Source organism: Lagenorhynchus albirostris, chromosome 2, assembly GCF_949774975.1.
Source record: "Lagenorhynchus albirostris chromosome 2, mLagAlb1.1, whole genome shotgun sequence".
NCBI lineage: Eukaryota > Metazoa > Chordata > Mammalia > Artiodactyla > Delphinidae > Lagenorhynchus > Lagenorhynchus albirostris.
In genome coordinates, this window is record NC_083096.1 from 73,859,113 (window position 1) to 73,873,159 (window position 14,047).

The 14,047-nt window shown below is 46.4% G+C and overlaps 3 protein-coding genes across 16 annotated transcripts in view; 1 reads left to right on the top strand and 2 right to left on the bottom strand.

Annotated features, from left to right (window-relative positions):
• GON4L (gon-4 like) overlaps positions 1–2,673 on the top strand; it is an 88,500-nt gene extending 85,827 nt beyond the window's left edge. For 8 of the 10 annotated variants that reach the window (XM_060136524.1, XM_060136548.1, XM_060136556.1 and 5 more), the window contains 3 exons: positions 533–1,160; positions 1,253–1,435; positions 1,762–2,673. In XM_060136524.1, coding sequence (XP_059992507.1) covers positions 533–1,160; positions 1,253–1,435; positions 1,762–1,927 — 977 coding nt within the window. In that variant the 3' untranslated portion in view covers positions 1,928–2,673. The remainder of the gene's footprint in view (positions 1–532; positions 1,161–1,252; positions 1,436–1,761) is intronic. The other 2 variants (XM_060136541.1, XM_060136562.1) reach the window with 2 other exon arrangements.
• MSTO1 (misato mitochondrial distribution and morphology regulator 1) lies at positions 2,288–6,703 on the bottom strand. 4 transcript variants are annotated; one of them, XM_060136583.1, is made up of 14 exons: positions 6,579–6,703; positions 6,333–6,468; positions 5,763–5,832; positions 5,592–5,667; positions 5,275–5,329; positions 5,050–5,188; positions 4,766–4,883; positions 4,554–4,688; positions 4,294–4,446; positions 3,860–3,991; positions 3,602–3,786; positions 3,055–3,159; positions 2,853–2,965; positions 2,288–2,555 (listed from the first exon to the last, which is right to left on the bottom strand). In XM_060136583.1, exons 1-14 carry the CDS (start codon positions 6,660–6,662, stop codon positions 2,341–2,343), a joined length of 1,716 nt encoding a protein of 571 aa, XP_059992566.1. In that variant the 5' UTR covers positions 6,663–6,703; the 3' UTR covers positions 2,288–2,340. The 4 variants fall into 4 exon arrangements, with proteins under 4 accessions (XP_059992566.1, XP_059992572.1, XP_059992593.1 ...); XM_060136589.1 differs by having other exon boundaries at positions 2,288–2,552; positions 6,579–6,699; XM_060136610.1 differs by lacking the exon at positions 4,294–4,446 and having other exon boundaries at positions 4,647–4,688; positions 6,579–6,699.
• A 5,190-nt stretch (positions 6,704–11,893) lies between these two features.
• The window catches only part of DAP3 (death associated protein 3), a 29,542-nt gene continuing 27,388 nt past the window's right edge, over positions 11,894–14,047 (bottom strand). For both annotated transcript variants that reach the window (XM_060136765.1, XM_060136755.1), the window contains exons 12-13: positions 13,177–13,294; positions 11,894–12,260 (exon numbers count right to left, since the gene is read on the bottom strand). In XM_060136765.1, the coding sequence (XP_059992748.1) occupies positions 12,175–12,260; positions 13,177–13,294 (204 nt within the window). In that variant the 3' untranslated portion in view covers positions 11,894–12,174. The remainder of the gene's footprint in view (positions 12,261–13,176; positions 13,295–14,047) is intronic.

Sequence of the window (14,047 nt, forward strand, 5' to 3'; positions counted from 1 at the left end):
CTAGTTACGCGAGTGGGGCTACTCTTCCTTGCAGTGCGCAGGCTTCTCATTGCGGTGGCTTCTCTTGTTGCGGAGCACGGGCTCTAGGCACACGGGCTTCAGTAGTTGTGGCTCGTGGGCTCTAGAGCGCAGGCTCAGTAGCTGTGGCTCACGGGCTTAGTTGCTCTGCGGCATGTGGGATCTTCCTGGGCCAGGGCTTGAGAACCCGTGTCCCCTGCATTGGCGGGCGGATTCTTAACCACTGCGCCACCAGGAAGTTCCAGCATTTTCTTCTTGTGTTCCCATTCCTGAACCCCTTCCCCTTGTCTCCATATCCTCTGTGGTCTGCATTCCTAAAGCCTCAGCCATCCTCAGCTTTGGCAGTCGGACTTCATATCTTTATATAAGTGACCCTAGCCCCCACCCTCACCTCACTCTTGGACGTTAGAACTTTATCATGGTAGCTTGCCAGAGTGACCCCGTGGTAATTTGTGTCCTTAGATGCATTGTTACACTGTCCATACCCTTAGATCCTTATTTTCCTCCTAAACAGGATTGGCAGCAGGGAGCACTTTGCTGTCTCCTCAAGAAGTGACTTTTACAGACCAGCTCCTCCTCGATGGCCCACCGCCCTGCTCACCAGAGACTCCTCAGCTTCCCTCCAAAACTGGAACTGTGCTGTGCGCTGTTAGGAGTAACCAGGCTGGGCCTGAGGTTCTCTCCTGCCCCAGGGCATCCCCCAGACTTCAGGATGAGGGCGAGGGCCATAAGCCAGGGCATGAGTCACAGGCTTCCATGCTGGTCTGGAATGCTTCAGAAACTGAGAAATTGCCTGGAACCGTTGAACCCCCTGCTTCCTTCCCGAGTCCTGTTTCCTCAAGGACCGCAGACTTAGGGGGAAGACAGGTGTCTGGGAAACCAGATACTCAGGAGAGCTGGCTGCCTTCCAGTAGAGCTGGGGTGACAGCGGACGGGGTGTCTCCTGTCCATGGATCTTCTTCATTAGGTACTGACACCTCAGAGACTTCTCCCAAAGCCCCTAGAGGAGGTTTGGCTAAAGACAGTGGAATACAGGGAAAGGGTCCAGTGGGGGAGCCACAGACGAAGGCCACAGAAGCTACAGTGTGTGCCAACAACAGCAAGGTCAGCTCCACAGGGGAAAAGGTTGTCCTGTGGACAAGGTAGGTGGGGATGGATGTGTGAGCGTGTTTAGAAAGTGCATGGAGCACACCCATGTTACTGGTTTAGACTAATTGCCTTATGTGGATTCCAGGGAAGCTGACCGTGTGATTCTGACCATGTGCCAGGAGCAAGGAGCACAGCCGCAGACTTTTAGCATCATCTCCCAGCAGCTGGGAAATAAGACCCCTACTGAGGTAAGTAGGGGAAACTCTGCTAGAGCTTCAAGCTCCAGAGGAACCAAGGAAAGGAAGAGGACAGGTTGGCCAACTCAGAGGTGATTGGTGATTGTAAAGGTCTGCCCTGAGGAAAACCTTGGCTTGTCAGCGTGGTTAGTCGTAGCTCTAGAAGAGAGAGGGCATTGAATTTTGAGGTAGAAGCCCCAGGGACTGCATTCTAGTTTTGTTTTTAGAAGGAATGTGACGTTGGGCAAAATGTTTAGCCTTTTAACCCGAGCTTCCTTATCTGTAAGGAGGGCACAGCCCTCACCGCCTTACTGTGTAGAACAAACAAGACTGTTCAAGTTGGTATATAGTGCTTAGTAAATGTTAAAATGTTACTAACTTCAGAAAGGTGAACGCAAGCCTCCTCCTCTCCTCCTAGGTTTCCCATCGTTTTCGAGAACTCATGCAGCTTTTCCACACAGCCTGCGAGGCCAGCTCCGAGGATGAGGACGATGCGACCAGTACCAGCAATACAGACCAGCTGTCTGACCACGGGGACCTTCTGTCTGAGGAAGAGCTGGATGAGTGAGACCCTGGGAGCGTGAGGATGTCATCTGCACAGGATTGAATCCAACAGGCACCCTGATCGGGGGAAGGGTGGCTGTACTTTGCTTGTAAAACCCTTGAGCTCAGTGTGAGGAGCTGGCGGAGCAGGGGGCCAGGGACAAGGACAATGGCAGGCTGGGGGTTGGATGGCCCTGCCATCCTGTGTGTCTTTTATGAAGACCTTAGAAATCTACGTTGTAAAGAACATTGAGGGAGAGTGCAGCCCAGTTCCTTTTCTGTGTGTTTTTTTCTTTTCTTTTTTGTCTGGTGGTACATATTTATTGTTGTGTGATCTGATCACAGTGTTTCTAAATGTGATAAATGCGTATGTTGGTGTAGCCAGTCCAAAGACACTGAGCTCCTGCATCCAGCAGTTTTTATTGTAAACTAGCTCTTTCCTTTTCTTGGAGCTTTAGTCCATGAGGCTGTTGCCACTCTGGTAGCACTGGGCCAGGCTGCGTAGCTCCTGCAGCGTCTCCTCTAGGTCATCCTGTTCCACTCCAGCGTCCATGAAGCTGGCCCAGCGCCGCAGGTCGAGTCTGGCGAGATCTTTGGCCAAATCTCCCAGGGCCCGGTTCAAGGATGAAGAGGAGCAGAGGGCCCCGAGCACTGGGATGCTCTCCACTGCTGCGGAGGGAGGGAAACGGGAACCCTCTGAATGGACCACTGTTCTACCCTCGGTCTGTTGCACACACAGGGAAGTCTGGGCCTCTGGTAGACTTGATTATATAGTAAACTCAATAAATTTTGTGTCCTCTCCCCTTTGTATACCAGCACTCCAGAGGAAGAACACTTCTCTCAGGAGCCATAGAGTGAATAAAGGAGTGTTAAACTGGGAATTTCCCAAGTACCTTATCCAGAAAGGGGTATAGTAAAACTCTCCCATGCTTGAAAACCTCTTGGTTTTCTTCACCTCCTACATACCTGCCCCTGTTGGGGGACCATCCAGAACCAAACCCTGCTGGCTGAGGCTTGAGGAGAAGAGGTAGGGGTAAGGAGGAACCACCTTACAGGGAGTCAGCAGCAGATGAGAAGAGCTGTGGGGCAAGAGGACAGCAGCTGAGTGAGAAGAAGTCAGGGGAGGTGGCAGGTCTGGGAGGAGAGCGGGGGCAAGCATTATACTGACCTCCTGACTCGAGGCTGCTGCTGCTGCAAGTACTGGGCCAAGACTTCTTCCCCGGTGGTGCACGCATGGAGTGGGGAGGGCAGGGGTGTCCCTGGGGTGAGCTGACTGCCAGAACAAAGCCAAAACAACCTTTAATCTGTGGCAGCATGAATGAGAAACTAGGACTTAGGTTCTCAGGCCATCAGCTGATCGGGATGCTCACAGCCTTTGTTTTCTTTTTTTTTTTTTTTGCGGTACGTGGGCCTCTCACTGTTGTGGCCTCTTCCACTGCGGAGCACAGGCTCCGGACGCGCAGGCTCAGCGGCCATGGCTCAAGGGCCCAGCCGCTCCGTGGCATGTGGGATCCTTCCAGACCGGGGCATGAACCTGTGTCCCCTGCATGGGCAGGCGGACTCTCAACCACTGCGCCACCAGGGAAGCCCCTGTTTTCTTTTAAGTGGCCCAGAGGGAAGGCGAGCAGGGCAGTGCCATTAGAACACCCAGAGGTATGAGAAAAGGATGTGAAACAAAAGTCTGACAAGGGCTCCTAAGGACCACCAGCCCTCACCTGGTGTGGCATGCTCTGTCTAGACCCCTCAGCACCACGGACTGGGCAAAGCAGCACGTTCCAGAAGGGTCCCCACATGCAGACAGTGGGGTCCATGGGGTGGCCTCTCCAAGCTGCATCAGCGTATCAGGGAGGGACTGGCTTGGAACTAAGGGGAAGGGGATGGTTGCTCCTGCTGTGACCACCTAAAGATAAGGAAGAAATCAAGTTATAGAGCTTTTTCTCAGCTCTGACCCATCTCCTCACAAAGCTTAATACCTTTTTCCCAGAGAAGTTCAGCATATCAGCCAGATGAACCATGGAAACTGGTGAGGAGCATAGGCGATAAGGAACAGTGACTGTGTCCAGGGCTGTAGCCAGGATGGCGCCACAGTGGAAGGGCAGAGCGGCCTGTAAAGAGGATACAGAGAAGAGCACTTGGCCTTCTGGGTGTGGAAAAGAGAGTGTGGAGGCAGAATAGTAATGGCAGAGAGGCCCGCATGCGTTGGGACAAAGCAGGGGTGTGTTTGGCCCAGGGCTGGATAAGCATAGGACAATGTCATCTAAGAGGCCACATCAGAGCTGAGTTCAAGCTGAGGCTTCAAGAATAGAGCCAGTAGCAGATAAAGGCTGACTTGGCGAGCGTGTGCGCGTGCGCATGTGTGTGTTGCCCTGTCACTAGCTGCAGTCAGAACAAGAGCATGGAGCCTTACATCATATTGCAGGTGAGGGAAGTTGACAGGTGGCTCAGGTTGCAGCCCCAGGCTCCCACCCAAGGATAAGGGGCAGACCAGAGAGCTGTGAGCAGACAGGTGCACCAGACCGAAAGCTGTGTTTAGCAGACGGTAGATGTTTTTCTGGGGCTCCTGGTGAAAGAAATGAGAGTAGTTTGTTTGAACCAACTTTCTCACTGGGCTATCCTCATTTCTCCCTCCTTACCCTGTGACCGTTTCTCCCCACAAGAACTACTCACCCCGAGGCAGTACGGACCAGGGAGCAGGCCCCAGGTTATTATTCCCCGCCCTGAATACTCGTCTTGTAGCAACTCTGCGGCCTTGGCGCCTACCCCAGAGAAGCCATTGTGCAGGTCACACAGGATCTGGAAGCCCTGGAGAGAGGTGAATGGCGAAAGTCAGCAGGATGAGGGGAGTTTCTACCCAAGTGCCCGCGATGCCACGCAGCTACCTGCAGGTAGTTGCATTCCTCCACGTAGAAGTGCAGCCTGTCCTCCAGCTCTTCCAGGTACTTGGGTTCCTTCAGGATACTCTCCCCTTGGCCAAAAGCCTCCAGGCGACCTGCTTCCCTGCCATGCATAAACACACTCCAGGATTTACAGGACTCCCCCACTTCCATCCCTCCGCCCAAGAGCTCTTGTATTGGAGGAGGGCAGGGAAGATGGCCTCAAGAGCCTCATCCAACATTAGTGGGGACCCAGTTTCTTGCCTCACAGCCTCTGGGGCCCTCCATACCCATCATGGTTGTACTTCTGAATCATACAGATGCTCCGGGGATGGAGATGGACTCTGAGAAAGTCTGACCAGACTCTGATGCTGCCCTCTGTGGGGATAACTGGTTTTGGAGTTGTAGTGGTGGTGAATGGTGGGGGACCTGAAGAAAAAGCAGAGGAAACGTACCTTTCTCCATGTTCCTGCTCTGCCCCACTCCCCATTTTGCAGTATCTGGAGAAGTCTCACCTTTGCCATTGGGAATGGATTTGACCCTCCAGATACCATCACTATTCAGCACTCCCTGGGCGGGATGAGAAAATCTACATTTAGGTCCAGGCCGTCTAGACGCAAAAGTTGATTTATTCTCTCTGATTTTGCTGGCCACACCCTACAACTTCCTTTCCGTTCACATACTCACAGTCCTTTAGTAGGAGAAAAAAGTGCTTTTCCTCAAAATACCATTCTAGGGCATTTAAGATGGCTAAAATTCTCTTTTTCTCTGCCCCAGTGGAGGCACTCTGGTTGTAGCACTGGGCTTAAAAGTTCAGGGCAGAGGCCCTCACCTCTGCACTCAGGAGGTCCTGGAGATAAGGGTTCTTGGGATAGATTTCCTCTTTGTGTGTGGTGAGCTTCCCTTGCCTGAAAGAAATTGGAGATTGATCATAGTGTCAGTTTCCCTGAGTTCTCCAGCTTGCTATGCTCCTTCCCAACTCCTTTCCAAACATCACAAGTACCATGCTATTGCAGCATCTAGCTGCTTGTCCTTGTAGAGTCCACCTTCTTGTTTTAGGGAGCTCAGACTACCTGTACAAAAATAACAGACAATGTTAGGTAAAGCCCTGTCCCTCCAGTCGTTCAGCTAACCTTCCTCTGATCACCTGACAACCTGCTGTCATCATCACTCCAGCACTTGGCCCTTCCAAGCTTTCTTGATTAGACATGGGTTGAAAAAAACCCTTGCCTAGGAGAATGTAGATTCCATCCTTCATTTCCCAGCTTAGTCCTTAGCTTTGGGACCTGGGCAAAGACCACACCCAGTGGTTCTACGGGAGCGCCACAGTTCATCTCACTGTGTCTAGGGACAAGTAGCCCATTCCAGAGATAGCTCTTGAACGGAATAAAATTTTGCTTTCTTGCGGCCCCTCAGGTGTTGGCATACTGTGGTTAGCCCTCCTTGGGGCTCCTCATCTCTGGTCCTTCAGCCTAGTATAGTCGGGGTCAAGGATCTTGACGCGAACGGATGCTAGAGACTCCACACGCGAAGGAGAACACTGGGAATTGGCTGACCCCAGCCACCACCTAACCCTTCAGATCCATGAGTATGAGTCTCGGCGTGTAAGTTTCTTGGCCGTGTAACGTCCGGCCGGTCCGGTACAGGACGTCGGGGCACAGCTCTCCCGGCGGTTCTTTGGCATCGGTCGGCCTGCACAGCGCAGCATCCTGGGGAGGCACAGAGGAAGGACTGGACTCGGGTGGCGAGAGGAACAGGCCGGAGGCAAGGACTGGAGATCCGGAAAGGTTCAGCTGAGGCAGCCGCCCAGAGACCTTACCTGCTGGTTCCACCAGTGCGCTCCCACGAAACCCGCAAAATGTCCCAACTGCAAAGTGAGCACCTCCCGGGGACCCCCCGCCATGCTGCGCGGCTCCGCTGGGTAGCACAGCCACAGCCTGCCCACTCGCTGCTCCTTGCCGATTGGCTCAGCAGGCTTGTGGGTGGGGCCTCAGTCCCGGCGTCCTATTGGCCCATAAACACATCCTTTCCCATAGGATAAACGATTCGTTGGGCTTTAATGACCCCGCTCTTCATACCCCGCCTCTTCCTGGCGTGGAACAGTCTTGCTTATCAGTCGTTGTTGTCGAGGGGCGGGGCGCAGTGGCGCAGGCCGGAAGTTGTGGGCACTAGGGCTTAAGCGCCGTGCTGGAGCGTTCTTGGTGCTGGGTTCTCTGCATCCCCCGTGGGGTTCCTGGTGCGGCTCACTAAAGATTCTCCTACCTACTCCTGACGGCTCTTGCAGCTGTTGTGCAAGGATACTTCTGCTGGCTACTTTTTTTTTTTTCATAGGATACTTTTTTTTTTCATAGGATACTTCTGCTGGCTAATAGCGACTCAGGCAAAAAATAAAACCTTGCCAGAAAACTAGACGCTACCTTAAAGCCTCACATGTGTCCTCTCCTTCCTGTCCAAAACTCACAGCCTTCCTGACTTCTAACCCTGTGGACTGGCTCGCTCTATCTATGTATATAATGTAAGTCAATCCGAGTACATATTCTTTTGCGTCTGCCTTTTGCTCAATATTGTTAACTTCTTCCCTGTTCTTGCATATACTTAATAGTTCATTTTCATTGCTTCAGAATGCCATTGTAGAAATATACCTCAAATGATCTACTCTGCTGATAATGGACTTTGGAATTGTTTCCAGTTTGGGGCTATTAGGTGCTACAGTTAACATTCTTGTGCATGTGGACATGCACACATTTCTGTTGTGTATATACCTAGGAGTGTAATTGTTGGATCATAAGGATGGGAATGTGTGAATATGGTAAATAACACCAAACTTTTCTAAATTTAGTTTCACCACCAGTGTAGGAGTGTTTGCAGGTGATGTTCCATAACCTTGCCACCATTAAAAATTTTTAGTCCATATCATTGGTTTTAGTTTTCCTGATTAGTGAGATTGAGAGCACCTTTTTATGTTTATCACCATTAGAATAGCCACTTTTGTGAAGTGCATGTTCAAGTCTCTTGCCCATTTTTCTTTTGGGTCATCTCAACCATTTGTAGGAGTAAGTACTTTATTCTGAATGCAAGCCCTTTGTCAGTTACTTGTGTTGAAAATATCTTCTCCCACTGAAGTATATTAACTCTCCTGCTATGATTGGCTATCTCCTTGTAATTTTGTCAGTTTTTAATTTCTTAGGCTATGTTATTACTGCATACTACTTTACAGTTTTATTTTCCTGATGGATTGAAACTTCCACCATTATAAGCTATCCCTCTTTTTCTCAAATAATGCTGTTTTACCTTAATATCTACTTCGATAGTAATATAGATGAACCAGCTTTCTTTTGGTTAGTGTTTGCACAGTGTATCTTTTTTTGACTCGCAACTTTAATTTGTCTCTTGAAGACAATATACTATACGCCAGAAGCAAACACCAAGTGGGATTATACATGCATGTGCTTTATTGGGGAAATGCCTGTGTGGGAATGTCTCGGGAAACCAGAAGAGGCTGGGAGAGTCTCAGACCTTGATGAAGGTATGAACCCGTTGAAGAATAGAGGGAAGGAAGAAATCTGACTGCAGTTTTTTTTCTTTTTAACACCCTTATTGAGGTATTATTTATATACAGTAAATGATATTGAGGTGTCACTTACATCCATCTTAAGTGTATGATCTTGTAAATAAAGAGTTGTGCAGTCATCACAATTCAGTTTTAAAGCATTTACATCATCCCCAAAAGATTCTTCCTGGGGAATTACAGGTAAACCCTGTTCCTACCTCTAACACCAGCCAACCACTGATCTACTTTTGCCGTTATAGATTTGCCATTTCTGGATGTTTCATATAATCATACAAATGTATTTTTGTGTGTTTGGAGTCTTAGCGTAAGGTTTTTGAGTTCCCATGTTGTAGTATGTATTAGTATTTTGCTCATTTCTGGTTATCCGTTTACAAGTAGATGGGTATTTGGATTATTTTTACTTTTTAGCTATTATGAATAATGTTACTATGAATAGTCTCATGCTGCCTGAACACAAGTCTTTGTGTGGACATATTTTCATTTCTTTAGGGTAGATACTTAGGGGTGGAATTGCTGGGTCATGTGATAACTTCGTGCTTAACATTTTTAGGAACTGCCAAACTGTTTTCTAAAATTATTTCCATTTTATATTTCCACTGGAAATGTTTGAGGGTTCCTTTTCTTTTTCCCTGCACCCCGCAGCTTATGGGATCTTAGTTCCCTGAAAAGGGATTGAACCCAGGCCCTTGGCAGTGAGAGCACCGAGTCCTAACCACTGGACCGCCAGGGAATTCCCATGGAGGGTTGCTTTTTCTCCACATCCTCCCCAACACTTGTTATTATTGTCTTTTTGATTTATAGCCATTCTAGTGGGTGTGAGGTGGTATCTTACTGTGGTTTCGATTTGCTCCTAATCAGTAGTGATGTTGAACATCTTTTCATTATCCTGTCAGCCACTTATATGTCTTTTCTTTTTTTAAGTTTTTAATTTTTTAAAAAAATAAATTTATTTTTGGCTGCGTTGGGTCTTCATTGCTGTGCATGGGCTTTCTCTAGTTGTGGCGAGCGGGGGCTACTCTTCACTGTGGTGCACGGGCTTCTGCTTCTCATTGCAGTGGCTTCTCTTGTTATGAAGCACGGGCTCTAGGTGCGTGGGCTCAGTAGTTGTGGCTTGTAGGCTCTAGAGCGCAGGCTCAGTAGTTGTGGCGCACGGGCTTAGTTGCTCCGTGGCATGTGGGATCTTCCCGGACCAGGGATCGAACCCGTATCCCCTGCATTGGCAGGTGGATTCTCAACCACTGCACCACCAGGGAAGTCCCCAAAATTACTTTCTTAATTTCATTTTTGGATTTTTCATTGCTAGTATAGAGAAATACAATTGGTTTTTGTATATTAATCTTGTAGTATTGTTGTGACCTTGTTGAACTTGTTTTGAGTTCTAGTAGATTATTTTGAGATTTCCTAAGGTTTTCTATATACAGGAATATGTCATCTGAAAAGAAAGAGAGTTTTGCTTCTTACTTTTCATTCTGAATTCAGTCCACCTGAGTGATGAAGAAAAGCCCCAAGAGACCAGCTGTGCAGCAGGCTTAGCATGGAGACAGAAAAAATTGGGGCATGAGGATCAGGTCTGCAGTAGAAGGATCTTAAGAAAAAAAGGGGACTGGATAGGGTTGATTATGATTATTTGGGAAAAAATTAAGAATCCATATTTAGCAAATTGCAAAAGTAATGAGGCAATTCTTCAGTAAGGATTTTGTACATAAATGATAGTATAGTCATACAGCTTACTATTCCACATTCATGAAAGAGAAGAAGGCATATTGATTATGAGCTTGGCCTTCCAAAGATGGAAGCCAATTTCCCAGCCTCATTTACAGTTAAGGATCAGGCTTGTCAATCAGATTCAGGTCCTGTCCAGTAAGTATCTGGTAAGGGTAAGAGCAGTGGCATCTTGCTTTTTTTGGGAGGCAGCAGCACTGCAATTTCTGGGGGCTAGCTGCCATTATCATTAGTATAGGCTGCAATGTCAATGTTCATAGTAGCACTGGTGACTTTATCACAGCAGACCCTCCCCTGTTGTGGTTAGGATGTTGTCTGTGGCTGCTGAGCTTGTGACAGTGTCCCTCTTGGAGGTTCTGTGTGCTATTTCCTTTTCTTTTTAAATTCCTTAGAGCAGGCACTCGATTTATAAGAAAAACTCCTGGCAGGTACAATTTCCAAGATACCTGGAAACACCAAGGTATAGAAGAGTAAGTACACTATTGTGTTTAAAAAAACGTGTATTTTTTTAGAATTTTGTCTCTATAATTTGATTGCCTCTAGAAAAGGGAGCTGAGAGAAAACGAGCCTGATTTTCTATGAAATGTTTTTGTATGGTTTGAACTTTGTAACCCATACATGGCAAAAATAAAGGCATAGTGAAGCCACTGAATGACATTAAGGGAATTGCATGATGTGCTGTGTTTAGAGAGCTCACTCAGGCAACCCAGTGAAAGACTGGAGGGAGGAGCCACGGGTAGTTGGCAGAGAAACAAATTAGCAAATGATTATAGTAACTCAAACAAGAAGCGATGGGGTTATGAAAGGCAGTGGTAGTAAGGATGGAGAGGAGCTCCATCTGAGCTCCTGAAAAGACAGATCTCAAGGCTTGACTATCTGTATTGGGAGGCGTATCGGTCAGGGTTCAGTCAGAGAAGCAGAACTATATTAAAAGGGATCTGTTAAATGGATTCAAACTTTCCAACTGGTTAAGCAGTCTCTATAAGGCTGTTATCTTTGAGTTTGATGCTAGAACATCAGTCTAGCTAAAGTGTCTGGGGACTGGGTCAGGGATGGAGGTTTTATTTTTGACAGGGAATCCTTGAGGAGGATAGGGTAGGGGCAGCTGGCTCTCTAGTGAAAAATGCTGATATACATTCAGACTCTCTTCTCGTAGTAATTGTTCAAATAAAGCATTAATAGAATCCAAGTTATAAATAGTAGCTACCTATCATTTATGGGGGCCTACTATGTGTGAGGCACCTGACATTTATTATGTGATTTAATTCTCACAAAATCCCTGAAAGTTTGGCATTATTATTACCTTTACATAAGGTGAAAACAGAGATAAGGTAAAATTAGAGAAGGAAATAGGCTCAGACAGTTAGCTAATAAGCAGCAGATCTGGGAATCAAACTTCTCACTCTTTGGAACCAACAACCTGGGTATGGTGAGAGAATCAGACTCTTCTGAAATTGATGAGTCAGTGTTTTCTCAAATCTCAGAAAGATGGTACACAGACAGTACTATTCTACATGGATTAAAGATGTTAATTCACTACATACAATGTATGCTGTAGGGGTTTAGAACTTCTTTCAGGAACCTGTAGAAAGGGGCTGTACTATACAAAGTTGCCAGACTCAGCTGGAGTTTGAGGAAAGTTCTCAGGGACCATTGATAAAAGAGTAAATAGGAAGTGAATGGACTGGGAGTGAGAAGTTCAGGAGATTGAGTCTCAATCTCCTAAATTGAATAAAGTCTGGAAAATTTCTGTAGAATTTAGTCTCAACAAGCAGAATGCCAAAGAAATTCAATTTGGCCAATCTGAAGGCTCTTTCCATCTTATAAATATAACACAACACTTTAAGAAAGATAATTTAATTTTTTAGGAAAAGCTACATGATTATTTAAAATGTGAAAACCACAACTAATAAACTGATGTTAGTTTCAGGACATCTTATTGCCACCACAGTCACATCACAAGGAACCCACTGCAACGAAGGCTGGGAGCTGACTGCAGTCCTGTCCAATCCCATAAGTGCACGTGCCTGGCTGCTCTTCTTGTGTACTGCAGGACTCCCCCATCTGATTGGGTCCATTAGAAGAAAGGTCCATTGTCTTCCACGTACCTTGTGACCATGGCTTAGAGGTAGGCACAGAGCCGCTCCAGCTGCCCAGGATTCCTATTACTTAGGAACAGCAACTCCTTTTTCCCTTCTTCTGTATGAGCTAAAATGGAGCCAAACAGAAAACTGGCAGTTTTCTCCTGTAGCATTGTGTTACTTAGCAAATTCTGTAGTCAAAGGCTACGTTATCCAGACTATGTTCTGATATAATTAGCACTCCCAAAACCTCACTTCTAGGCCCTTTATTCCATCCGCCAGTATTATTTTTTCTATGCATAATTTCCTTTTCTGTCTCTATTCCTCCAACCAGCATCTATCTCTCCCTCTGTTTCAAGACTATCCTCTGGACTTTAAGGACTGTCAAATCTCTCAAGGCCCTTTTAGAAATCTCTCCATTGTGCCTCCTAACTCATCATGCTGCAGCTGCTTTATACTCTTCCCCCTATTCCTTTAATAACCTATTCCAACTGCAGCTAATTCTCTATTACCTAGTAACAGAACCACCTTTATTTTTCCTCTGCACCCCGCCCCCCAACAGACCCACACCCACCCAGAACTGAGGGCAAGGGTTAAATGAGCAGCTGGAACACTTTCATCTACAAGTACTAGGACAGGTATAGCAAGGATTTGGTTTGGTGCTGGAGTAGCCTCTCACACAGCATCAGTTGTTCTGGGGGTGCCCTAGCATATGAGCCTCTCAATGCAAGTGTGCTGAACGATGAATAAATGTGACAGAGTGTGGCAGCAACCCAATCACCTGGGTTCGGTCTCACCTCCTCTGTTAGCATGAGCATCTTATTCTAGACTAACGTGAGAATTTTAGGGAGAGATATAATGTCTCTTGTAAATCGAACTTTAACCAACCCCACACCTTCTGTACTATCTAATTAGCCAGAAAGAAGTCAAGATAAAGGGAAAAATGATGAAGTACAAATTACAGGCTGCTGCTGAGGGAAGAAGAGATCAAGGCTCTGACTCAGTGGGATTCTTCTGTGAGAGGAAAAAGCTAAGCAACTGACCTTTCTCATGCTGAAGCCAATTGTTCTCCAAATAATAGTGAATACAACTTTCAAATTCCTTTGGGTTATAGTTGGAAACCAGGATGGGAATAAAGGGATCCAGGGCGTCAAATCCTTCCTGGAGAAGAAAAAGGATAAAGATACAGTATTTGTTAAGTGACAAATCAGTGTTTATTTAAACACTTTGAGGATAAGGTCTTTGAGATTTTGTTCTATTCTCCTCTACTCCACGTTCTCTGGGGCTGGCTACCCTTGCTCTACATGGTCACAAATATACTTAAAAAAGAGATAACGCTTGAGGCAAGGGGCGGTGGGGGGCGGTGGGGGGAATGCCACTTATCTGAGAGTATACACACATAATCATATACGTGTTTAAATTTTTTTTACAGTTCTAACTTCAATAGTCAACAACAGTTTTGATAGTTCATATACTCAAAAAAATTAAAATGACAAGGATGGGGGAAAAGATCCTATGTAAACTAAAACAAATGAATCAAATTGTATTTCAAAGTTCAAACATAACACTGAAGGGAGGAGAGAAACTAACCCAAACTAACTTCTGAACAGAATATTTGAACAAAAGACCCTTAGGCTAAAGATAAAAACTGCTCTAAAAGATATTGAGCCTAAATAAGACAGAAGTTAAAAAAAAAAAAAAATTTGCCCTCTAGTTCACAGCTTATTTGTATAGAGGCAAGGGTTAGCAATTCTGAAACTACTTTTACTATAATCTAAGATTGAGCTAATATGTAAATACACTGTGAATGAGAGATTATCGTTGGAGAAGAGGGTTACAAATATGGAAAGGGTGAAGGATACAATGAATGCTGGGATGCTAGCCTGGAACTAGAGGTATCAGATTTATGGTTTT